The sequence below is a fragment of the Maniola jurtina genome, chromosome 2 (genome assembly GCF_905333055.1).
Source record: "Maniola jurtina chromosome 2, ilManJurt1.1, whole genome shotgun sequence".
Lineage (NCBI taxonomy): Eukaryota > Metazoa > Arthropoda > Insecta > Lepidoptera > Nymphalidae > Maniola > Maniola jurtina.
In genome coordinates, this window is record NC_060030.1 from 5,891,612 (window position 1) to 5,916,662 (window position 25,051).

Consider the following 25,051-nt stretch of genomic DNA (forward strand, 5'->3'; position numbering starts at 1 on the left):
GTCGGCCAGAGTAAAACGTAAGACATACTCTTTGGCAAAGTGTTGTACGAATCGTGCATATAGGTTTAAAAGGCCTAGAATCCAGAGCCGTAAAACCAGTAAAAAAAACGTCGTGCGTGTGCATGTCACAGAGTACCTACTTTTTTAGGTACTGCGTCAAGAAACGTAAAGCCAGAAAAAAAAAGTTTAACGTAAAGATCAATGATCACTTCATACTCTTTGGTGATTACATACTCTTTAGTCTTTGATGTGTGTGTCGTGCTGTCAATTAAGTTGGACACGAGTGTATTGGTTATTTTAAATAAATAATTTAATGAAAAGTGGACGTAATTAACTATTATAACCATGAGTTATTCAAAATTTGATCTTACGTTTAAAATAGGCCAATATTTAGATAGGCATCTTGTGTTTCCCCTATTAGAATTTTTGGCAGCAAAAGAGGTACACAATATATTTTAGTGAATTTGACTGTTATTCTTTATAATAATTAATATAGTTTAAGTTTACTATTCAATTCATGTCTGTAAGCTATTATTAAATTGGTTTTCAAGCATTAATCAAGTATGTTTTTAGGAAATAATATGGTGATTGCTAACCTTAAATTTTCAGACTTATGACCAATCAGAACTACTGCAAGCAAAGTTGGAAATCCTAAGTAAAACCAACATGATAGATTATGTTATCGACATCAGAAGGATGCTTTATCCAGATGAAGATACACCAGAGGTAAGTTTCAAGTACTGCAACAGTAGGTATTTAGTACAATTTTTGAGCTTCAATATTGAAGAAAAGACAATTGTTTTATTTAAACTGAGTCACAAAGCACAATCATCTATTCTTAACGATGTATGAAGCTTGTGCGAAGAGATAGGATTGTAATGTCAAATTTTATTTATTAACCTTATACATTAATATATAAAATATGACATTTTATTTCACTCAGTAACTTTAACAGTTTTGTCCATTACCTTACTCTGAACATTTACCTTACTCTTTCTATTTACTTCTTTTTTCATAAAGATGAAAATAGAGAGTATGATATTACTTATAAAAAGCCCATTGTATATTAAATTTTCTATTGGATCATAATCAATCCTTACCGACTTTAATTATAGGAATTATTTTTCAGGAGATTAAATCGAGGAGAGGTGTAGTATTGTCACAACTTCAGGAACTGCAAGATGCTGTAGAGCCTGTCTTAAAACTTATGCAGCGGGATGATGTTATGAAAACTGTGGAAACCATGAGAGATCCAAAAACTTTAATAAACTTTTTAACAACAAATAAAGAGTTTGAGGTATTTGACTGTATTCTATATTTAATTTAAATTCTAATCTATCTAGCTTCAGATTGAAAAATGAGTTAGTAAAGGTTTATCCTACCAAAGAAATAATTATTCTCAAGAGTGTGCTTAGTCTGATAATAATTAATAGAATACATAATATGAATATTGTATGTATTTTTATTATGTGTGAAAAGTATCAACCTGGCTCCAGGGTGGAAATGCAGCCAGTATTGGCTCCATTCCACGCAGGCATTAGTTGTACATAGTAATAAGATAAGGCTAGCTTTAAGTTTTATTCTAACTAAAATGGTATTGTAAAATACATGAATAATTTCTTTTCAGTTCAAAATTGAAATGATTGACAGCATGTATCAGTTAGCAAAATATCGCTATGAGTGTGGTAATTATGTTGAGTCGTCATCATACCTTTACTTCTGTCAACTTGTTATGTCACCCACGGATAAGGTTAGTGAATATTCATTATGCTTGAACACTTTGCATATTGGCATAAAAATAATCTACAAAAAGTCATGATTTATAGTGAGTAGTGTAAGTCCTCACTGAGAAATTGCATTTAATACCTTTTTATACCGAGCGACTTTACTACCTCACAGCATAAAATGTCACATTAAAGAACAGAATAAACGTGCATTGCGTGCATGTAGTACTGCCATAACCTAAGTAACAACTCTTTTACAGTAAGTAATTTTCATACATTTCTCTTTGCTGATGCGCAACTTGATTGATTTTAAGGTAATAACTAGTGGTTCACCCCAAACTAAGGACATTGCATTATATAAGCTTGGAGTTCAGTCCTACCATAGATGTAACATTTAATTGCCTCCTGCAAATATGATTGTCTATAGTAGGTCTATTAAAACACTTATTTTTTATCCCACTTTTTATTCATAAATCACAAGTCAATAACTAGTTAATCATAAAGTTTAAACTATCTGTAATTTTAATAAGTTTTTCTATTAGCCCTATCTTCAAAACTAGGATTATTCGGTTGCTGATGACGTATCCTGCAAAGTATTTTTGTGGTAATGAAAAGGATAATATATTATTACTCAAGAAAAACAGGAATATTATGTTGTAGTACTGAATTATAAACAAGATAATTAATTATAGAATTTACTGTGAAACTCACTGTCTGTAATCACTCAATATGTAATTAATCAACTTACAACATTATATGATGTTCCATTATCAAATTGTGGATGATATTGACTCCTGTGAACTCGGAGTTGAGCTATGGTACTAAACCACTGTCCACAAATTTCACACTGGTACACAAGTGTTGGATATGCACAATTGTTTTCAACAGAGATCTTAGGCATAAAGTGTCCTAGTTTGTATCTATAAAATAAATATTTCATTAACAATGAGATCATAGCATGTACCTAAAATATATAAGTAACTAACGTTTACCTATGATTATATAGCTGATCATAGTTCCTAAATTTGCGATCACAAGCATTGCAAAGTAACAGCTTAGGCAATGAAAATTGGTAACATGTTTTTAACCACATACACGACAGCCAATGCTGTTCTGTAGTTTTGTAACATGAAAATACAATATTACATGCGTTACATTCGAAATTATTTGTCACTGAATGCATCTTAGCGTGTCTTAGCAATCTAGGGATACATGTGAATACTTTTTCGCAAAATTCACATTGTAATAGTGACGAGGTTTTAATTTCCTGGACAAGGTCAATATTATTTGAGTTAGAGCACTGGTTTGCATGCTCGTGAGCCAGATCCTGTCTTGGCCAGACCTGAAAGCATTCAGTGCATGTCCAAACCAACTGCCAAAGTGGTTGCGTATCTAGACTGGCATGTCTCACAGAAAAATGTCTGCGTAGGCCAGTTTCATAAACGAAACACTTTCCGCATGCATTGCAGGGATGCAATGGTTTTGGATTGATTGTGTCCAATATTTCTTTCTTTTTAGTATAGTTTAAAGTTCTATTAAGCATATGAATGTTTTCCATTATTAAAGCATTGTTTTTATTTACTTTTTCTAGACAACATTCTAGGGGATCTATTCCATCAAACATATGGTTATCAAAATGGAATGTATTCATGTTTAATTGTGACATTGTGTGATCATTTTGTCTCATGTCGTTTGGCTGTTCGTTTAGGGCTTCATGATGCTTTCTATACATATCTAGCTCACTATTGGATTCATCTAAGTTAGCATTCCTTGTGTGATAATTTGCTTTTATGTCTTCTCGTATGTGACTATTTTTATTCAGAATATTGCTAAGGTATTTGTCCGCATAATCCACTACCTTAAAGCAGGAATCTATATTCATATGGCTAAAATTACTATCCGAAACCATTTTCACAACTAGTCGAGGTTTACCTTTTTCTTTCTTTTTCATTTCGGTTTTACCATCTTGCCAATTACTGAATTTAATATCAGACAAATCTTGGTCATTTCCCCCAATAGTAATCTGTAAAGTTTTATAGTTACTCTCTTCCTCAAACTTATGAACAATTATTTTTGCTGACATCTTGTTGATTAATAAATGACAAAACAATTACCTTATCGTTTATTAACATGTCATAGTTTTGTTAATAAGAGAATCGCGAAAGAGGTTTTGACGTAATAATATGCGAGGCACATCTTGCATTGCATCTTGCAGGCTCCATGGTTCACTATTGCACTAGATATTATACTAAATCTATAATATCTATTATTATCTGTGTTTAAGTTTTGCGCCAAGGTTTTTCGTTTATCTTACTTCGTTATACACCACTTTGATATAGTGGAAAAACTTAAAATACACTTCAATTACCTATCCAAAGCGCTGATGTAAAAGCCTCTTCACAATCAGCTGAGATAAACTAGCCCAAGCCAAATATATATTTTAGAAATTGTAATTTAATTGAATTATTTTCAGAACTATTTATCGGTGCTGTGGGGTAAACTGGCTAGTGAGATCCTGGTCCAAAATTGGGACGGTGCCCTGGATGATTTGACCAAGTTGCGCGAGTTTATTGACAACGGCGGCGGGGGTGCCACTGCCAGCAACATGCACGCGCTGCAGCAACGCACGTGGCTCGTGCACTGGTCGCTCTTCGTGTTCTTCAACCACGTCAAGGGCCGCGATCTCATCATTGAGATGTTCCTGTACAAACCCCTGTGAGTAGTCGCTATCGTAAGCGTAGATTTTACGTGTTAGTTAAAAATCTATTTTATTTATTTACTAGAGGATGCCCCCGAAACTTCGTCCGCGTGGTTTTGGGGTTTTAAAGTTCCCGTGGGAACTGTTTGATTTTCCGGGATAAAAAGTGGCTTATGAAAATTACAGGGACGCAAGCTACTTTGGTACCAAATTTCATACAAATCGCTTAAGCAGGTGGGTTTTTGGGAATCCCGTAAGAACTTTTTGATTTTCCGGGATAAAAGTAGCCTATGCCCGTCCCCAGGATATAAGCTAACCCTGTACCAAATTTCGTCAAGAATCGGTCAAACTGTTGGGCCGTGAAAAGGTAGCAGACAGACAGGCAGACACACTTTCGCATTTATAATATTAAGTATGGATTTTATTAGTACCAGAAAGTTGTAACAATAAAAATAAAAAAGAAGTGGACAGGGAAGCACTCTCTCTTCACTCGGAAATCTAGCTTGTTCTGTAATGATAAAAAGTATCCTATATCTATCTCCAGTATGCAAACTACGAATATCTCTGCCTTTCGTCAAGATTGGGTTAGCAGTTGAGCCGTGAAAAGTTAGCTTAAATCCTAGTGTAGACTGTAGTTATTGAAATCACCATAATGATTTAGAATAGAATAGAAATAATCCTTCGCAAGTACTTTTGAATCGTCAAATGCATTTACCACTGGTTTGGTATGCCTTTCCTAAAAATGCCAACCTTCCAAAGGAGATGGTAAATTAAAAAGAAGAAGAGTATAGTAAATGTATGTAAATGTACAATGTTCTTGCCAGGTATTTAAACGCTATCCAGACAATGTGCCCGCACATCCTCCGGTACTTGGCCACCGCCGTCATTATCAACCGTTCGCGCAGAAACGCCCTCAAAGATCTCGTCAAGGTCATCCAACAAGAAGCCTACACTTACAGGTAAGCTAACAATAAAACTAACGAGTAAGACTTAAAATTTTTATTTAAGTCATCTATACTTTTTAGGGTTCTGTACCTCAAAAAGAAAAACGGAACCCTTCATCACTTTGTCTGTCCGTCTGTCCGTCGTGTCTGTCAAGAAACCTATAGGGCCCTCAGTGCGCGAGTCTGACTTGCACTTGGTCGGTTTTTTTAGATATCTTTAGCTAGTAAATGTCTTCTAGATGATCCTCTGAGCATGATCTACCCGCATCGGACTTGTCTTGGTATAATGTACGATAAGGTACTCTTTCGCAAACCGGATATTATCGTTTTGTTGTGGTAGGTATATATATGCATTAGGGGTAAACTTTCGCAAACCAAATGTTATTATTCGGCATATTGTTTTGGTATATAATGTGCGATAAGGGTAAACTTTCGCAAACCGGATATTATTGTTTTGTTTCAATTTATAGGGACCCAATAACCGAGTTCATTGAGCATCTGTACGTAAACTTCGACTTTGAGGCCGCGCGGAGGAAGTTGAACCAGTGCCAGGCTGTTCTCTTGACAGACTTCTTCTTGATCGCCTGTTTAGAGGAGTTTGTTGAGAATGCTCGCCTCATGATCTTCGAAACCTTCTGCCGTATACATCAAGTAATCAGTATTGGGTATGAATTTCATTTTATTTTAATATCTAAACCTAAAATAGTTTCAAGCGTTTATGTGGCTACCAAGTGATAAACACCTAAGCCTGTGTCAACTTCGACCAACCGCCTGTCATCAATGTAATAAGCAAGTGATATCTATTCTTCTCCCTTTGTCTATTTAATGTGAAGACATTTGTCAACATTTAAGAATGTTTATTTAACTTACACCATTTGCAGCAAAGGTATGTAAACACTATGATTTGCAGTCTATGAAGATCACCTGTAATAATGTACATTGTATCGGCGTCCCTCTTTATGATACGTGTTAATGTTAAGTCATCCGCAAAAAGGCTCACATTGCTGTTATAAAAAATTTCAGTAATGTTGTTAATGTAAATATTAAAGAAAAGAGAACCCAAATTAGACCCCTGTGGAAGTCCAGACTGGGCGATGAAAACATTCGATTGATGACCATTGATTACCACCGTGGACTTTCTATTTGCAAGATATGATTTACACCACATTAGAAGAGTGCTAGATATACATTTTTGTAGCTTGCTTAGTAAAATCCTATTATTGAGACCTTGTCAATCTAATATTGTTGGCCTTGTTAGAATCATTTAATTTCTATTTGGTCTACATACAAAATATTCTAAACTGCACCATGATTAAGATTGTTTTATAGACTCCAGCCTGTTTTTTTGAAGTGACAATTCTTTACCAACTTTTTGGACCTTATTTGCCAAAAGTGGAACATATTGGCCGAGTGTATTTGTAGCTTTATGTTATGTGAATGAGCAAGACAGATGACAAGATTTAATATACACTGCATAAGAACCCTCACTTCTGTTGGGTGTTCTATGGTCTTGTAATGATTTATTTTTGTTTTCAGAATGTTAGCAGAGAATTTAAATATGCAGCCTGATGAAGCAGAGTGCTGGATTGTGAATTTGATCCGTAACGCGCGTTTGGATGCGAAGATCGACTCGAAGCTAGGTCACGTGGTCATGGGGGCGCAGCCACTGTCGCCCTACCAACAACTAGTAGAGAGGATCGACTCCTTGGCGGTGCGGTCGGAAGCTCTCACGTCGTTAGTGGAAAGGAAACAGAAGACACGCAACCAAGATGTAAGTTTTATTGGCTCTTTATGTTTAGAAGCAAAGATATAAAACCCCAGATAGGCAATGCTTAAACAATAATATTTAGTTAACTAATTCGTATGTTTGTGTGTGTGCGTGACACTACATAAAATAATGGCGCACCTTTTGACACCTGCGAGCGTGCTTAACGTTATATTCTTATTATTTGTGTGAGTTTTAGCTGTTGATAGTACCTATTTAAGGTATTACTTTAAAAAATATCAAGGTTTACCTTATGTGAATTTGTTTGTTACAGATTCGTTGGGGAGCACAAGAATTTTAAGCTAAGAAGTTTCTTTATGAAATATTTTTTGTAAATGAAGCATTTTAATAAATATATACTTAACTAAATAATGTTTTTTTAGCACCTTAACAAAATTATGATGCAGTCCATAGTCCACAAGAAATGATGCTTGGAAAAAGTATGACCATAGTGTAAGGAATAATCTTTAGGCACGATACATTCAGCACTACCACTTTTACAAGTTAAAATTATAGTTAAAATATTTCATGATTACACAAAACAACCACCACATTTAAAATTTTATTTCCTCATTTTACAACTATTCTACAGGTTTTATTGTAATAAATCTAGATAAAATAAAAGCAACCATTATTGTACAGGATACAAATATAACCACAAACATATAGAATGTATCTTCTGAGAATACATCCGTAAATGCTGGTATTTGATTGTAAATCTCTTCAACAACGTGGAGGTTCCCTTTGGTGGATTTCGTCATATTTCTTTACTTCTTTCTGCCTTTTTTTTCTGATTTTGTTGTTATGGTAGTGGATATTTGTTCAGCAGGTGCCAATGGTGTAATATGCTTGTTCAATAATTGTAGTAGTTCTAAACAAGTCAGGTTTCCACTTTTGAATGTTACTTTCTTTATATTAGCTGTTTCTGGAAAAGTCAAGATTATCAGTTCATAATAAGTATAACAAAACGATTGTTTTAAAAGAATCCATATTTGGCTCAACTATTCAACTTATAACCTTGGCACAGATATACCTTTACTTCACACTTAGGAACACTTCCATCTTAGATAAACAAAAGACTTCCAAGGGACTTTAGAAACATATCCAGATCTATTGTAGGCAAAAACCAGTGATTAATAACTAGTAGATTTATCCTAGCCTCGTAGACAGGTCTTGAGTATCAATTTCTTTAGAGCAACCAGTGTGATATACTAACTATTGGTGGAATCACTTAACCATTTAAAATCACTTGTTAATTTATTTGAATACAAAATCTTTTATTTTTCTATAAAATATAGTAGTACCATTTGAAATGCAGCAAGCTGACTTTATGCTATGAAGAGTACTGCATAATAATGTAGAACTTAATTATACTTAATTTTCTGATTCTCCATTGGGATCTTTTATCAAAGTTCCTATTTGATTAATTTAATTTAAAGTACTTAAACTAATAAACTTACCAGCAATGGATGGTACAATAGTAATATCAACTGTTGGTTCACTGCGGTCACACACGATTTCAGTTTTAAGAGCACAGTTAGGATTTGTTAAGCTTATTTTTGGTGAACTCATATAATGTAAGAAGTTCCTGAAAATAAAAATTGTACAGCTATTTAAATTTGCGAACTAGTTGAGCACAAATAGGTAACGATTGATATAAATAGAACATATTTTGGGATATTTAACACTAACGAACTGATGGAAACTAATCAAATTCTAAAAATTACCTTGTGTGTATTACATTATCACCAAAGGGATCAAACTTTACAGTTATTCGTTTAGCAGCTTTGAGATTAACAGCTCGTAATTGCTTTCCAATTGCTGAGACAACACCCCCAGATCTTCGTATAGTACCGCTGTACGGGATAGACATATTATTATTTTCTTTCTGGAAAAGGAAAATCCGGGAAATGAATTTTTGACCATAGAGTACAAGATTTAACACCACAGACCAATAACATGTTAGATAATTAACAGCATAAACATTTTTTTATTTTTTAAATTGAATTTACTAGTCTGGATTCCAGCCTTTCATAGGCAACAAAATCAAACTGGTTAAACCATGAATCTATACATAGTTGCTACACGTGGTACATGAAGCTACATCTCTATCCCACATCAACAGCCGAGCGAGAGCGAGAGATTGCACCTCACTGGGGTCCGATCTCTCACTTAAATTTGTTAGTCGAACATAGTGCGCTAGTAAATGCTCTGAGCACTTATTATTCGATCCGATAGGAATGCCAACCAGACATGGTGTTAGCTAATGCTTGTTGTACAGTGCCCAGCGGGAAATATTGTTCATCAAACTTTAGAAAGAGATTTCGGCTTCGTAAAGCATTGTCTTTTTCACTCATACCTACGTCACGTTTCGTAGCTCTCAGAACCGTTATTTCTTTCTAAAGTTTGATATGCAATACTTTCTGCTGGGCACTGTATGCTGTTTGTCGCAGGCGTCTACTCTACAGCGTAAAAAATAGGGCACGGCTGGCAGGGGCCTCAGATGGCAGAAAGGGTAGCCAACCTAGATTATTTGGCTTCAAAAAAACTAGAACCCAGAGCTATAAAGGCAGTTGAAAAATAAGTTATTCCTCTATGATTCTTGTTGAAATTTTTCTAATAATCCGTGGTTGAAATGTCAAAATCATGTCAAAATAGCTGGCTAAACGTCAATTTGCAACCTAATTAAATGCCTAAAGTGCAGTTTACAGCCACATTAATTTAAGCGCATTGTTACAATTTTAAACACGAGAGCTTTGTACATTCTTATTTTCAAGCTTTTGTTTATTTAATCATTTGCCGAGATGTACCCCGTTGGTCAACGTAAGCATGTAGTCTTGATATCGTTAGAACCACGAGTCAGCAAGGCAGCATCATCCTTTGTTTGACTGGCCTAAATAATGTCCCCACTCCCTACGGGCATATTAGTGACTAGCGAGGCCTAATTATTACATTTTAAGTTAAAGTGTTGTGTGTGTAAAGAGAATAATGCAAAGGTTAGTTTGTTGTCTTAGCTCCAGCGGGGGAGACGAGTGCTGGTGCCGTGAGTGTGTCTGGAGCCGTGAGTGCGGCGGCGGGCACCACGGGAACGGCCACGGGGGCGCCAACCACCGCGCCGGCCACGGGCAGCTCTCCGACCGGCGTGACGAGCGGCACGCTCGTGTCCCCCGCCGCAGCGCCGCCGCCCGACCTGCCAGTGCTCACCTGCCCGCGCCGCCCCAACCTCGGCCATGAGGGCCGGCCGATCATGCTCCGTGCAAACCATTTCCAAATATCAATGCCGAGAGGATTTGTACATCATTATGATGTTAATATACAACCTGATAAGTGTCCTAGAAAGGTTAGTGCAACATAATTTAACTCCTCAAATTTATATTTAATTTTTACATTAACATAAAATAAACAAAAATATAATTTTTCATATTAAAAGTAAAATCAGTCTAAACTAGTTTAATAAAATAAAGAAAATCATTAATGCAAAGAAATTATTCAAATGGTTATCAAGATGGTTACGGTGATAATTTGTATATTGTATTGAAATATGAAATTGCTTTTCAATAATTCTGCAATCATGGATGTACTTATTTCATTTTAGGTGAATAGAGAAATTGTTGAAACTATGGTACATTGTTACAATAAAATATTTGGTGCTCTAAAACCTGTGTTTGACGGTAGAAACAATTTGTATACAAGAGACCCCCTGCCTATTGGCAATGACAGAGTCGAGCTTGAAGTTATTTTGCCTGGAGAAGGAAAAGACAGAGTGTTCCGAGTTACTATTAAATGGGTGGCACAGGTAAGAATTACAGTTATATTTTGTCTCTAGTTTGTAGAAAGGATAAATAAGTCATTTTTCTATGAAATAACTTTCAAGCAAAACAATTTTTATGTCATTTGTGACCGATTTATATTAACAGCAAAGGTTACTATTGTATATTAAATTAAATTACTTTATAATTATTAAGAAATAAATATAAACATAAAGTAATGTGAGAGATACTAATAATTAAAACTTAAAAACAGCTGTCCTGAAAGTTTGGTCCCTGGCGGAATAACCCTTTCTACAAATCACCCACAATTTTACGTTATGATAGTTTACATTCAATAATGCTGTAATAGGAAAAAGACTCAAATTACTTTACATGGCTGAAAAATTTGAGATATTTTTCCTATCTTAGAGACTTATACTATGTAGTTGTGACAACTGCCAGCATTATTATTTGAATTACTTGTTATTAATAATCCTGCAAAAGATTACAAATGGGTGAATATAATTTTAATTAACAATCTACTTGAATTTGATAATAAGTTTTCCTTATTGGGAAACCTATTTATAGTAATTTTAAATTCACTGATTTGAATATTGAACCATAGGAAAGAATTAATGTAATAAGGGATATCTAAACTAGATGATGCCTGTGACTTTGTGTAGATTTAAGATTTTAAATATCCTGTGGGATCCTGTCTAGTTATTTAACTATATTCATGTTAAAAATAATGACCAACAACAAAACACTTTCACATTCATATATAATGATACTATTTATTTGAGTATAGTCTATTAACTATTCACTTACTATGAATTTCTAATCAAAAATTTCAATATCAAATTATTTGAGCAAATAAGTTGATTCAGCAGAAATCAATGTTATGTAATAATCAGTATGTACTTATTGGCCAGAAGGATAATGAACACTTTATTGAATTATGCTCATGTGAAGGTCATAAAATAAACAATTCTCTATCACCACTTAAAAACTCACTACACTACCCTTATCTACAAAAGTCTATTAAGTTGCTGTGTGAGCAATGTTGATAAAATAGTATAATTTTAAAATATGTATATACAGATTATTTTTCATATAAACTAAGAATATGCTTTCATTGACCTATATTCTGTGCTCATTTGTTACTTATGTGTTTGCATGTTCATCCAATTGAATTGACACTTTATGTGAACGTTTCTGGCATAGTACCATAAATGCACCACAAGTAGCGTGCAAGTTGCATTGTTACACATACAAACATAAACAATTTTAATATAGAAAAATCATACCTATGCATATAAAATTTTTGTTATAATTACTACAATAGGTATTGTTATTTGTAGGTTAATTATTTATTATTATTATATTTTGACAATAATTAGCAATTGCTTTGTTTCCCTCAAAATGTTTTCCTGTACAAAGTGTATGATGAAGTATAAAATACAAATAATATGTATAATTTTTTTATCACTTGCTGTTTGAATATGATTCCTATTAAGAATAATGGAAAAATTACTGTAATTATAGTAACCACATGATATAAATTCATAGAAACATACAATAATCCCATCTGTTTTCCTCATTAGGTGTCATTATTTGCACTGGAAGAAGCATTAGAAGGTCGTACAAGACAGATTCCATATGATGCTATACTGGCTCTGGATGTTGTCATGAGACATTTGCCCTCGATGATGTATACTCCTGTTGGAAGATCATTCTTTTCATCTCCTGAAGGATATTATCACCCTCTGGGGGGAGGTCGGGAAGTATGGTTTGGTTTCCACCAGTCTGTGAGACCTAGTCAATGGAAAATGATGCTTAATATTGATGGTATGTTTCTTAACATGTTATGAATATATATCATCTTTATGTTGTCAACCCAACGCTTTCTTTGTCTTCCCCTTTTCCGCGTCGAGCCATCAAGAGATTGGAGATAAAGTTCAGTTTAATTAAGAATGTAGTTAGAAGAAACTCGACAATGTGTGACTTTGTCTGTGTGGATTAAAGTTTTTTAAAAATCCTGTTGGAACTCTTTGATTTTCTAGGATGAAAAATAGCCTAGGTCTGTCCCCAGAATGTAAGCTAACTCTGTATCAAATCTGTTGAATGGGTGGGCAGTGAAAAGCTAGCAGACAGTCAGACACACTTTCGCATTTATAATATGGATGTTTCATTTTGCTAGGACTCTGCTGCAGTGAGCCTTGAGCCTGAGGTCAATCTTTAGACCTAAAAAGTAAAAAAAAATGATTGTACCTATTCTAATTGATAAATAATATAATAATTTACCCTTACAGTGTCTGCAACTGCCTTTTACAAAGCACAACCTGTTATAGAATTTATGTGTGAAGTGTTAGATATAAGGGACATTAATGAACAAAGAAAACCACTGACTGATTCACAAAGAGTGAAGTTTACCAAAGAAATCAAAGGACTCAAGATTGAAATAACACATTGTGGCACCATGAAGCGGAAATACCGAGTGTGTAATGTCACACGTAGACCTGCACAGATGCAATCGTAAGTGATAGAGAAAAATATAGTATAACGTTCATATTTCCCGAGCACTCAAGCTTATGCCTTAAGCTCGTATACAACGAGACGACACACAAAAAGCGGTAAAACTGCAAGAGCTAATTTTTCTAAAAAAGCTAAGAGACCTTTTCTGTTTGTCTGTTTCTCTTGCTCTCTCTCTCTCTCTCTCCCCCCTCCGCCTCTCTGTCTCCCCCCGCCGCCTCACTCTCCCCCTCCTCTCTCACCCCCCCCCCCCTCCCCCATCTCTCCCTCTCTCTTCTCCCCTCCCCCCATCTCTCCCTCTCTCTCACCCTCTATCTTTTGTCTCTTGTGATGATGTGCTGTCAATTTAATTAACTGTGATATTTAAAAACGTATTTCACATGGTTACATCAAAATATTCAGAGAACCAATGCCTTGGTTTACTTGTAGATTGTATATTTTGATTAATGATTTTAGTTTCCCTCTACAATTGGAAAATGGACAAACAGTTGAGTGTACTGTAGCTAAATATTTCTTGGATAAGTATAAAATGAAACTCAGATACCCGCACCTGCCGTGTCTGCAAGTAGGGCAAGAACACAAACACACGTACCTGCCGCTCGAGGTGTGCAACATTGTACCTGGACAGCGCTGCATTAAGAAACTAACTGATATGCAGACGTCGACCATGATTAAGGCGACCGCGAGATCGGCCCCCGATAGGTAAGTACTATGATTTCTAAAGAAATAAATTATCATTCTCTACAACTGTGATTTACAAGTGTTCTAGTATGTTATTTAAATGTTTAAAACCGATGCTTTCTGAGTCTCAAGTGTATTTTTTGTTTAAATGCTTCTCACGAGATTTAGTGAAAAATCCAATGTGACCTAATTTAGCCTAATTCAAGCAATCTGGATCTCTCCAGAGACTTACTATCCTACCCATACAGACTTTGGCATATAGTTGAAATTGAAATAGTAGAAACAAAATGATGTAAAATCTCTAAGGAGGCGTAGCTACTTGGTTGGTATTGTGAATAGAGTAATAGTACCACTACCAAGTATCCAAGCGACCATAGCCGCGCCGGCTATGGTCGCTTTTATGTTGGTTTTTCGCAGGGAGCGCGAGATCAACAACCTGGTGCGACGCGCGAATTTCAACACGGACCTGTATGTGAAGGAGTTCGGCCTAACCATTTCCAACAACATGATGGAGGTGCGCGGCCGCGTGCTGCCGCCGCCCAAGCTGCAGTACGGCGGCCGCGTCTCCTCGCTCGGCGGACAAGTAAGCGGACCTCAGGGCTCTCTGGTTAAAGCCTAGCGAGATCCTTCATACAGTCGCCAGTCGCTCGAAGGAGACGTCTGGGCAGTGAAGGAATTCGGCCTCACCATCTCCAACAATGGCGACCGCGTCTCCGCGCTCGGCGGACAAGTAGGCGGACCTCAGTGCGCTCTAGTCAAAGCCTAGAGAGATACTTCATACAGTCCATCGACGCAAACGTCTCTAAAGTCTAGACTCTAGACAACAATTCTGCTGAAGCACAACAGAACTAATTTGTTTCTCTTAGTAGTGGATCAATCGTTTGGAATATAGGTGCTGTGGCCGTGAAGCTGACTCAGTCCGCAAAAATCAAGGGCGTCATCTCATTGTATGTTTTACACTGCTCTAGTTGAGCGTCAGGTGAAGCGTTGGTCTCAATTTTGTTCAGAGCACACAAGCAGCTTGAGGGTAGGGGCGTCCAGAAGCTACACTTTCATTTGCTGTTACTACAGAACACGGGAATTTGAGTTACCTATCCTATTCTGCTTAGAACAGGGCATTCTGAACCAGATTCATTTGACTGCATTCAAGGTAATTTGCTGGGGCTTCTTCGAGGAAAGTTAATTCTCAAGGCCGGATTGTCGAGCCGAATATTGTAGTTAAAATTGATTGACTTTTTGTTATATTTTTCACACAGCAGGCGTTGCCGAATCAAGGCGTGTGGGACATGCGCGGCAAGCAGTTCTTCATGGGCGTCGAAATCCGAGTGTGGGCGATCGCGTGCTTTGCTCCCCAGCGGACCGTCAGAGAAGACGCGCTAAAGTAAATAAATATTCTCGTTTTTATTTATTTTCCGATAATGAAGCAAAAACAAAAAATGAAAAACAGAAAATGAAGCAAATACTTGCCAGATATCTTCAATTGGAAAACCAGAGTAACCGACATAGCTCAATGAGTTGCAAAGCTGAAGTATTGCCACTTAAGCTTCACAACTCATTGAAGGTGGAGTACGTAGTTCGAAAAATACATAGACCTTGGGGTCCCGAGTTGTTGTCATGGCAATCTCACACAGAAAAGCACAGCGTTGGAAGATTTCTCACTAGTTGGTTAGATCAAACAGGCTGCAAGGAGCCGTTGGATTCAGGAGGTGCAACACTGTGGTGTGTAGTAGTCCCTATAAGAGTTGTCCAGCAGTAGTCTATTGGTTGACGATGATGATCCATGCCAATCCCATTGTTTCCTTGTCTCGACAGGAACTTTACGCAGCAGTTGCAGAAGATCTCGAACGACGCGGGCATGCCGATCATCGGGCAGCCGTGCTTCTGCAAGTACGCCACGGGGCCGGACCAGGTGGAGCCCATGTTCAAGTACCTCAAGTCCACCTTCGTGCAGCTGCAGCTCGTGGTAGTGGTGCTGCCCGGCAAGACGCCGGTTTACGGTTAGTGAACTTTCCATCAACTTCAAAAAAGAAGGCTATGTATCAAAGTATGTATGTAGGTATGTTTGTTCGTGATTTTGTTAAAAACATAAGTAAACTAATCTAGTGTTGATGATTTTTTCACTAACGTAATCTGCATACTATTATAATACGTGAGTTTTATTTTATTTTATTTAGTTTAGAACCGCCCACAGAATTACACAATCGAATTATAAAAGTTATTCTTTAAATTTCACAGCTCTCGTGTAACTCAATTTACGGGCAGTCAGCGTGCGCCGATAACATAGTCGTACAATAAGATACAATAAACCTAAAGAATATAAAAAATACCTAAAAGTAATTTCAGTTAGTTATATGCATAAATGTGCATTGACTTAAAATCGTACTAATATTATAAAGGCGCAAGTTTGTGTGTGAGTGTCTGTGTGTGTTTGTTATTCTTTCACGCAAAAAACTACTGGACGGATTTGGCTGAAATTTCGAATCAACATAGCTTACTTAACACATAGGTTACATTTTATCACTATCTTTGACACGCGGACGAAGTCGCGGGTATTATCTAGTAAAGAAATATAAAGAAAAGCTTAAAATAAAAGTTCTTTACAAAAAAATGAACCCAATTCTGTCTGAATCAATCTATGTTCCGTATTTATTTTTATATTTTTTAAACCTGCACCATGATATCAGAAAAATACTACATATTCATTGCAAATCACCAGTATTATCAAGTACGTGAAAATTGTCTAAAAGAATAACATTCGAAAGAATATCGTATTTCCACAGCCGAAGTGAAACGAGTGGGCGACACAGTACTCGGAATGGCGACGCAGTGTGTACAAGCTAAGAATGTCAACAAAACATCGCCGCAAACGCTTAGCAATTTGTGCCTCAAAATTAATGTCAAGCTTGGAGGTATCAATTCTATTTTGGTGCCATCTCTACGACCAAAGGTTAGTTTTTAAAGGCTTATTTGTGTTTAAATTCTTACCAATCAATTCTATTCACGTGCCATCTTTGCAACCAAAGACCATGTATCATTATACCTTAAGCCTACATTTTACCAATTCTATGTCTTCTGTAATGCATATATTTAATTAGGTAATGTTTTGTACACCTTTTAGGGGTTGTTACTTAGATCTTTATCTATTTCTAAATAATTTTTAAATACATATCAATAATTGCAGAACGGGCAGGATTTGAAGCTGTTCCTAATCTATTGTTTTTATATATGTATATTTTATTTACAACCTGTTTTGTGTGTCTTTTAATAAATGAAATAAAATAAAACAAAGGTTAGTTTTTAAAGGCATGTTTAACTGCTCATCAAATAGAGCTAACTCAAAATAGGTAAAAGTTCACCAGACCCCCTATCGTACAAACTTGCTCATATCCAGGTGTTCAACGAACCGGTGATATTCTTGGGCGTGGACGTAACGCACCCGCCTGCGGGAGACAACAAGAAGCCGTCCATCGCAGCTGTGGTCGGCTCCATGGACGCGCATCCCTCGCGCTACGCGGCCACGGTGCGCGTGCAGCAACACAGGTAACACATGCATACCCATAATCACACCCACTCACACACATACACCCACAATCACACCCTCCCACACACATATACTCACAATCACACCCACCCACACACATATACCCACAATCACACCCATCCACACATATACCCACAATAACACACTCCCATGCATATACAATCACACTTACACACACACAAACACACGCGCGCGCGTTTTCGGTTCGCGTTTTTTGCACACGTTATTTTACACATATGCATCCGTTTGTTCAATACGACATTGGTCGTTGCAGACAAGAGATCGTGCACGAGATGAGCAGCATGGTGCAGGAGCTGCTGATCATGTTCTACAAGAGCACGGGCGGGTTCAAGCCGCACCGCATCATCATGTACCGCGACGGCATCTCCGAGGGGCAGTTCATACACGTGCTGCAGCACGAGCTCACCGCCGTGAGGGAAGCCTGCATCAAGGTACTTCTTCTTTGTTAGCCCTTATTTATCCATTGTTGGACATAGGCCTCCTCACGTGCAAGCCATTCTTCTCGGTGTTGGGCGAGCCTCCTCCAAGTTTTCCTCGTAAGCTTGTAGTCGGAGTCGGAATGCGCGGGACTTCAATTACTTTTAATACATGGTATAATATTGTATATCAAATCTTTGAAAAGAGCAACCGCCGAGTTTCTTGCTGGTTCTTCTCCGTAGGAAAGGCATTCCGAACCAGTGGTAGATGCTTTTGACGATTCAAAAGTACTTGTAAAAGTCTAATTGAATAAAAAATAAAAATATTTTGGATAAGGAACAACGGGACATGTATCAAGTTACAGTCACAGTATATCCCGGCGAGTTTCTCGCTCTCAGTAGGAACGGCATTCCGAAACATTTGGTGGATGCATTTGACGATTCAAAAGTACTTTTAAAAATTTATTTGAATTAAAAAATATTTCAATTTTATTCTATAAAGAGAGACACAAGAAATGACTACAATGACCCTTCAACCTAGGGTTCTAACTACGTAGGCCTATTCGGGTTGTTCCTTTATCCCGCACTTACCGCACACACGATTGCTCGATCTAGACAGCTTCGCCGAACCTCTGTATGTAATATGCATACCCTTACTCTTTGGTACGGTTATGTGTTGCACATGCACATGGTGGGAGGTATGAGTGAGTTTGACTAACACTAACAGTGAGTTTGTTTTGGGCTCTTCTCAGACCTGGGGCGCGGTTGGAACCCTCGTAGCTTTAGTTTTAAGTTTACGTAATTAATTATCACTATAACGAATAATTTGTGACTAGGAAACAAGGTAGTAGAATAAATGGCTATTTTATTTATTTTATAATTAATTATGACCATTAAATTATTATCTTCCAAATCCAACAAGTGACAATCAAAAAGTGCACAATGTTACCTATTTTGACTTTGAATGCTGTTCTTACTTTCTTCTCTCTGTGCTGGTTCGTGCATTGCCCCTCCCCTCCGAAGTCTTCTTCTTGAATGGTGTTGCTCATGGCACTGTTGTCTGTTCGCAGCTGGAGGCGGAATACAAGCCCGGCATCACGTTCATCGTGGTGCAGAAGCGGCACCACACGCGGCTGTTCTGCGCCGACAAGAAGGAGCAGTCGGGCAAGTCGGGCAACATCCCCGCCGGCACCACCGTGGACCTGGGCATCACGCACCCCACCGAGTTCGACTTCTACCTGTGCAGCCACCAGGGCATCCAGGTACGCTTCGACCCTGCTATTCCGCCAACATAGTTCTGCAGTCTGGAGTTCGATCCTCCCGCTCGCAAGTATTGTGATGTCATCGAGGTCCTCAAGTGCAGGCTTATGGACTAAGAGCCCATGAGGGTCAGACCTTCGTTATTTTATAATAGTTGAAAGTTTCTCTGCATATTGTCCTCAACACAGTGAGAAACGATCAGCGACTATGAAGTTTGGATCATGGTAGCTTTCGCAGATAACAGGTAAAGGTGTAAAATAATCTTACGTCAAAGTATGAAGTGTAATTTTTTTTATTTTCTTCGGTATTAGAAATCACATGATGCAATCTAGGCACTATTATTATCGTGGCAACCTTCTGCCAGACACCCAAAACATTAAAGTTGAAGGGGGCAGGGGGTGGCCAAAGCTAAAACTCTTCTCATTCTGAGAAAAGACCCGTGCCGAGCAGTGGTCGATGTGTTGTTGCGATAATGATATGCCTATAGCACGCAATCTTTTATATAAGTCCAAAGCGCACTATGGCTATGGGGAGAAACGGGGAGAAAGCGACGCGATATGATAAATTTCGGGAGCATAAATAATTGATATAACGAACGCCCCGGGTGAGCGGACGGAACATTATGAAGGCAAAATGACGCTCTATGGAACGGAACGGGTACGGGGCTGGCGCTTGTTGTATTTCGGTGAAAGCCATACTTCAGCGGCCTGTCCGCGCTTGCTAAATCCCGTGCCTAACAGTATATTGCTCTATTAAAGGGCACCTCCCGGCCGTCGCACTACCACGTGCTATGGGACGACAACCACTTCGGGTCCGACGAGCTGCAGTGCCTCACGTACCAGCTCTGTCACACCTACGTGCGTTGCACGCGCTCCGTGTCCATCCCAGCGCCCGCCTACTACGCGCATCTGGTAGCGTTCCGCGCGCGGTACCATCTGGTGGAGAAGGAACACGACTCCGGGGAAGGCAGCCACCAGTCCGCTTGCAGCGAAGACCGCACGCCCGGCGCCATGGCTCGTGCCATCACTGTCCACGCGGTCACCAAAAAGGTTATGTACTTCGCTTAAGATTAGGGTAACTTTTGGCCGGTCTCGTCAGATTCTGAGTAGTGTTTGTCAACTTAAGTTGCAGTTTTACACCGACACGTTATTTTTTATACACACTGACTTTTTAGTTCCAGTAGTTTTAGTCTTACAAAAGCAAACCATGTAGTGTATCCGATATACAATAAAAAATAAAGTAAGGGACATTTAAAAAAGGTTGATCAAATGGATTACCTACTTACCTAAACTTTTATCACTAATACATACCAGACATTGGGTACACCAACTGGTTTACTTTGGTGAGATGTTCAAAAAGTTCTAAAAAGATTATGAACTTTATGTACGTGCCACGTCTCTGCCCATCAGCGTGGTTTAAGCCATCCATTAGACGATATGGTTTGCATCAGTCAATTCTGCCAATCATGATGCATGGAGCAGGGAGTAGTTATTGGTCACACCAAAATCAGTCATTGCACTAGACAATAGATAATAATAATTTAGTGGAGTAAACCAAGCATTTTCGTCGGAAGTCCTCAGAAACAGCTCCGATTTTGATGATTTTTTTTTAAAATTCTTGTTTTTTATATATTATTTAAAATCAGAAACGTTTTGAAGCGGGGAAATAATTTTTTTATCCATATGTGCGATATTTATACACGAAGTCCAGAAAAACGCTACCTTCTCTTTGAGAAGTTGTAGAGGAGGTCAAATGCTACAAATGACCTCTAAACACTTATGGGTAAAAACCGCCTGTTTTTGAGTTATTGATCGTTTTCAGAAAAATACGTATTTATTTCTTTTAAAATTTATTTTAAAGAAAGTAAGGCATATCGCCGACTTTTTATTTAATTTCTAAGTACTAGACATCTCCATTAATAATTGTGAATTCTAAAATAAAAATAATCTTTGTACGTTCCCCGGTTAGGGATCCAAGACTGTACCAGTTTCATAATTTCTATTGGGCTACTTTGCCAAAAACGCTATTTTTTTTTTAAAGTTACAGAAATTTTTGGCCTGCAAATTATTTGCAAAGCTTCTACACTTTTTCAGCTATCTAATGATGTACAAAACTTTAAAATAAGTTGAAAATTAGCCAAAAAAACGATAAAATAATAGCACAAGGAAGAAATTTCTTAACGCTTAAATTTTAAACAAATCGTTCCTATCGATCAATTGAGGTATTCCGTGGCCGATTTTATGATCAAACTTGACCAGATCACATATTCACAGTAAACTGTTAGCTCTTTCTAAGTAGAGACTACCTCTAAACAAAGAAAAAACGATTTGTTTAAAATTTAAGCGTTAAGAAATTTCTTCCTTGTGCTATTATTTTATCGTTTTTTTAGCTAATTTTCAACTTATTTTAAAGTTTTGTACATTATTAGATAGCTGAAAATGTGTAGAAGCTTTGCAAATAATTTGCAGGCATAAAAATTTCTGTAACTTAAAAAAAATATAGCATTTTTGGCAAAGTAACCCAATAGAAATTATGAAACTGGTACAGTCTTGGATCCCTAACCGGGGAACCTACAAAGATTATTTTTATTTTAGTATTCACAATTATTAATTGAGATGTCTAGTACTTAGAAATTAAATAAAAAGTCGGCAATATGCCTTACTTTTTTTTAAATGAATTTTAAAAGAAATAAATACGTATTTTTCTGAAAACGATCAATAACTCAAAAACGGGCGGTTTTTATCCATAAGTGTTTAGAGGTCATTTGTAGCATTTGACCTCCTCTACAACTTCTCAAAGAGAAGGTAGCGTTTTTCTGGACTTCGTGTATAAATATCGCACATATGGATAAAAAAATTATTTCCCCGCTTCAAAACGTTTCTGATTTTAAATAATGTATAAAAAACAAGAATTTAAAAAAAAATCATCAAAATCGGAGCTGTTTCTGAGGACTTCCTAAGATTGGCTATTTTACGGCTTTATTTACTCCACTAATTATCCGTCAGTGATAGGCAAAGATAGCCATAAATATTATAAAACCTATCGTCTAATGGACGTCCGGTGATTTTAGTAATGAGTTTTCCATTGACCAAAGCGTCAGTTATACACAGGAGATGTGGCGTCGACAACCCGCCATCGAAGTCGATGAAGACGCGTCCGCGTCACTCTGTATAAACAGTAGTTTAGGTTGCTAAATAAAATAAGGACATTTTTCACAGACCTTTTTTAGATTTTAAGTTTTATTGAATATAATATTAAATCTGTTGACCTACATAATTTTGAATTATTATAATGAATTGAAATCGAAAAAATATTATGATGATGATAAATAGTACGTTTTTAAAATATTGTTCTTCCAATTTTCTATAAATAAAAGTTATCTTAAACCCAATCACGTCGCAAACTGTAGTTCGTATCGTATATTACGATAATTCTAAATAATTGTGGTATTGTCTGTAATTTATTAATAGAAATGTATTTTTTGTAGATTTTAAACCTGTACATATTAAAAACTGATAATATTTGACGTGACCGACCAACTTATGTAAAAAGCTGCTATTTATAAAGGCAATTTATACATAATTATATATGTATGTAAAAGACATCCGTAACCATATGAGTCTACCTACTAATATTGGATAATTGTATTCATTTGGATCTCATCCTTACAAGCATTGTTTGTGTTATAGTGTACAGTGTCATCTAATGCTGTACAACAATAGTTTGTGCATGCGCCTTAAATACGTTGGCCCAACGCTCGGCGGATGTGTACACGACCATTTGGCATATATTTACACTCGCCGAGCGCGTTGGGTCACCTTGAACTGGAAGCTCTAGACATTGGGTAGCTTTTCTCGAATGGTTGCTACAAACAAGCAGCAGGGAGATTCTACTGTAACTTAATTAGTTGACATTTAGTTACCATCGTGTAATGCTCGCAACCTTTCATCTTCACACAAAACGCGTTATGATTTGGCAGCGGGAATAATTGTACAATAATAGGTGGCTGAGTATTGTATGGTGATGAGCGATGACAGCTCACGCCTGAGTTGCTAAATGTCAAAAAGTTACAGTTTATCTCCCAGATAGGTTGGTGAGTGAGCATGACCGTCAATATTGTTAGGACGTTTTAAAATCTTATTTTTTATTTTAGCGTAAGATTTCCAAGATTTTTCTAATCAAAGCATAGAAACACCAATTTTTATGTACATAGAATTTCACAATGAGAAATGATTTTTATAGCGAAGTTTTTTGCAGGCAGGTTGGTAGCAATCGCCCAACTGCTTCTACGTTGTTGACGTGTTATGTTTTGTTAAAGGTGAAGCGATTTTATATAAGTACTCGGACTCGATTAATCCTCGAGTTAATGTAAACTAGTTGCGTTCTATACTTAAACTGATCTCACATTATAGCATGTGCCCGCAAGTTATTCGGTTTCAGTTTTGTAAATGCGTATTGATTTCCATGGTCAATTTTCGGTATTTAAAAATTCGTTGTATGCGGTTTTTCCTGCAATATGCGATCAGCATTATTCGCTATTAATGCTCAATAAAAATGCAATTATTATAATTGGCTATAAACAATACAATATACATATCCAAGGGCATAAGTAGTTTCGGTTGTACATACGCGTTATTTACTTCGGTATATGAAATCCCTAAGATCTATCATTATTTAGCTATCCACATACAGCTACTATGGTATTATTACATACAGTAATTTAATTAGTAATATATGTACATCGTTAAGTGATCTGGTCGCACATTACGAGACGAGCCGCAAATATGTAATGGAAGATTCCTTCAGGTCCTGTTATGAATTACTATATTCAACCACATATTTACAACTATATACATACAACCACACATGGGATTTGTCTATCTTGCGCAGACTATATGACGGTGTTACTAGTCTAAGACAGTTTGACAATTGGCGATAATGTGTGTGTGTGTGTGTGTGTGTGACGCGTAACTGTTTACAGGTGATACACTCTGAACGAGTGTTCACGCCAAGTTATAGACAATATTATTTATGATTTATTATACGATTTACACGACAGATTCTTCTGTTCTATAGGTCTATAATATACCCGAGCTAAACAAACGTTGGCGCAAAAGATGCCAGCTATCGTTTCATAAAATCTGCCTTTTTAATTTTGTCATTATTTAAGGGTCCCCTGAAACGTTTCAAAAAATCTGCCTTATTAATTTTGATATTACTTAAGGGTCCCCTGAATTTAAAGTATTCAGGCAGAACATAATATTACTACATAAAGGTTCGCGCAACCTGCTTGTACTAAATTATTACAACTACCTTTTCCAATGAGCCGCTTATTAAAAATTTGATATAGATATCATGTTTTATTTTATTCGAGTAATTGCATTTTCATATTAATTCAAATACAATAGGTACCTACATAAATCGAAGTTTCTGAAAATTATCCGCACCTAATATTATTGCTTTAACACGTGTTATATTGCGCGTCATATAACGAGTGGCTTAATATTATAAACTAATTAGGTATAATTAGGATAAGATGTTGAAATCTATCGCCTATTCAACAACCTTCAGCATCTCACACAATAAATGCCCATATATTATCTATTATGTCGAATATTATATTTTATCTTTAAATGAATTTATACAAGGGAAATCAAGTTAGTCTAGTAAATAGGTGACAAATTATGTAAGTTGTAAGTTAAGTAAATGACGATGCGTTG

General features: G+C 36.8%; 5 protein-coding genes across 7 annotated transcripts; 2 read left to right on the forward strand and 3 right to left on the reverse strand.

Moving 5' to 3' along the window:
- Positions 1-228: 228 nt before the first annotated feature.
- Positions 229-7,495, forward strand: LOC123876120 (eukaryotic translation initiation factor 3 subunit E). The gene is made up of 9 exons (XM_045922268.1): positions 229-441; positions 610-726; positions 1,130-1,297; positions 1,628-1,750; positions 4,198-4,439; positions 5,247-5,381; positions 5,837-6,031; positions 6,903-7,137; positions 7,406-7,495. The coding sequence occupies exons 1-9, from the start codon at positions 346-348 to the stop codon at positions 7,430-7,432; spliced, it is 1,338 nt and encodes a 445-aa protein (XP_045778224.1). The 5' UTR covers positions 229-345; the 3' UTR covers positions 7,433-7,495.
- Positions 2,073-4,175, reverse strand: LOC123876127 (zinc finger protein 480-like). Of its 2 annotated transcripts, XM_045922290.1 has the most exons (4): positions 3,657-4,175; positions 2,717-2,837; positions 2,473-2,644; positions 2,073-2,310 (listed from the first exon to the last, which is right to left on the reverse strand). In XM_045922290.1, the coding sequence occupies exons 1-4, from the start codon at positions 3,805-3,807 to the stop codon at positions 2,287-2,289; spliced, it is 468 nt and encodes a 155-aa protein (XP_045778246.1). In that variant the 5' UTR covers positions 3,808-4,175; the 3' UTR covers positions 2,073-2,286. The 2 variants fall into 2 exon arrangements, with proteins under 2 accessions (XP_045778246.1, XP_045778238.1); XM_045922282.1 differs by having other exon boundaries at positions 2,717-4,175.
- Positions 7,496-7,680: 185 nt separating the features above from the next.
- LOC123876172 lies at positions 7,681-7,892 on the reverse strand. Its single transcript, XM_045922340.1, has one exon. The coding sequence runs from the start codon at positions 7,890-7,892 to the stop codon at positions 7,713-7,715; it is 180 nt and encodes a 59-aa protein (XP_045778296.1). The 3' UTR covers positions 7,681-7,712.
- On the reverse strand, positions 7,681-9,077 carry LOC123876162 (39S ribosomal protein L53, mitochondrial). Its single transcript, XM_045922329.1, has 3 exons — positions 8,859-9,077; positions 8,592-8,719; positions 7,681-8,056 (listed from the first exon to the last, which is right to left on the reverse strand). The coding sequence occupies exons 1-3, from the start codon at positions 9,002-9,004 to the stop codon at positions 7,899-7,901; spliced, it is 432 nt and encodes a 143-aa protein (XP_045778285.1). The 5' UTR covers positions 9,005-9,077; the 3' UTR covers positions 7,681-7,898.
- A 717-nt stretch (positions 9,078-9,794) lies between these two features.
- Positions 9,795-20,869, forward strand: LOC123877393 (protein argonaute-2). Of its 2 annotated transcripts, none has more exons than XM_045924129.1 (14): positions 9,795-9,954; positions 10,146-10,471; positions 10,727-10,927; positions 12,485-12,728; positions 13,193-13,415; positions 13,869-14,114; positions 14,511-14,676; positions 15,350-15,474; positions 15,906-16,090; positions 16,874-17,040; positions 17,485-17,633; positions 17,909-18,086; positions 19,142-19,333; positions 20,090-20,869. In XM_045924129.1, exons 1-14 carry the CDS (start codon positions 9,936-9,938, stop codon positions 20,396-20,398), a joined length of 2,730 nt encoding a protein of 909 aa, XP_045780085.1. In that variant the 5' UTR covers positions 9,795-9,935; the 3' UTR covers positions 20,399-20,869. The 2 variants fall into 2 exon arrangements, with proteins under 2 accessions (XP_045780085.1, XP_045780095.1); XM_045924139.1 differs by having other exon boundaries at positions 15,353-15,474.
- The last annotated feature ends 4,182 nt before the right edge of the window (positions 20,870-25,051 follow it).

What these genes read in the sequence shown, in the direction of transcription:
- LOC123876120 (XM_045922268.1), top strand. Translation starts at nt 346, where the DNA reads ATGAGTTATTCAAAATTTGATCTTACGTTTAAAATAGGCCAATATTTA. An exon ending in CATCAAGTAATCAGTATTGG is followed by an intron (nt 6,032 to 6,902) that starts GTATGAATTTCA and finishes TTTTGTTTTCAG; the next exon opens with AATGTTAGCAGAGAATTTAA. An exon ending in AGAAGACACGCAACCAAGAT is followed by an intron (nt 7,138 to 7,405) that starts GTAAGTTTTATT and finishes TGTTTGTTACAG; the next exon opens with ATTCGTTGGGGAGCACAAGA.
- LOC123876127 (XM_045922282.1), bottom strand. Translation starts at nt 3,807, where the DNA reads ATGTCAGCAAAAATAATTGTTCATAAGTTTGAGGAAGAGAGTAACTAT. An exon ending in GATCAGCTATATAATCATAG is followed by an intron (nt 2,645 to 2,716) that starts GTAAACGTTAGT and finishes TTTATTTTATAG; the next exon opens with ATACAAACTAGGACACTTTA. An exon ending in ATGGAACATCATATAATGTT is followed by an intron (nt 2,311 to 2,472) that starts GTAAGTTGATTA and finishes AATACTTTGCAG; the next exon opens with GATACGTCATCAGCAACCGA.
- LOC123876172 (XM_045922340.1), bottom strand. Translation starts at nt 7,892, where the DNA reads ATGACGAAATCCACCAAAGGGAACCTCCACGTTGTTGAAGAGATTTAC.
- LOC123876162 (XM_045922329.1), bottom strand. Translation starts at nt 9,004, where the DNA reads ATGTCTATCCCGTACAGCGGTACTATACGAAGATCTGGGGGTGTTGTC. An exon ending in GATAATGTAATACACACAAG is followed by an intron (nt 8,720 to 8,858) that starts GTAATTTTTAGA and finishes TTTTATTTTCAG; the next exon opens with GAACTTCTTACATTATATGA. An exon ending in TATTGTACCATCCATTGCTG is followed by an intron (nt 8,057 to 8,591) that starts GTAAGTTTATTA and finishes TGACTTTTCCAG; the next exon opens with AAACAGCTAATATAAAGAAA.
- LOC123877393 (XM_045924129.1), top strand. An exon ending in AGACCTGCACAGATGCAATC is followed by an intron (nt 13,416 to 13,868) that starts GTAAGTGATAGA and finishes TAATGATTTTAG; the next exon opens with TTTCCCTCTACAATTGGAAA. An exon ending in GTCAGAGAAGACGCGCTAAA is followed by an intron (nt 15,475 to 15,905) that starts GTAAATAAATAT and finishes TTGTCTCGACAG; the next exon opens with GAACTTTACGCAGCAGTTGC.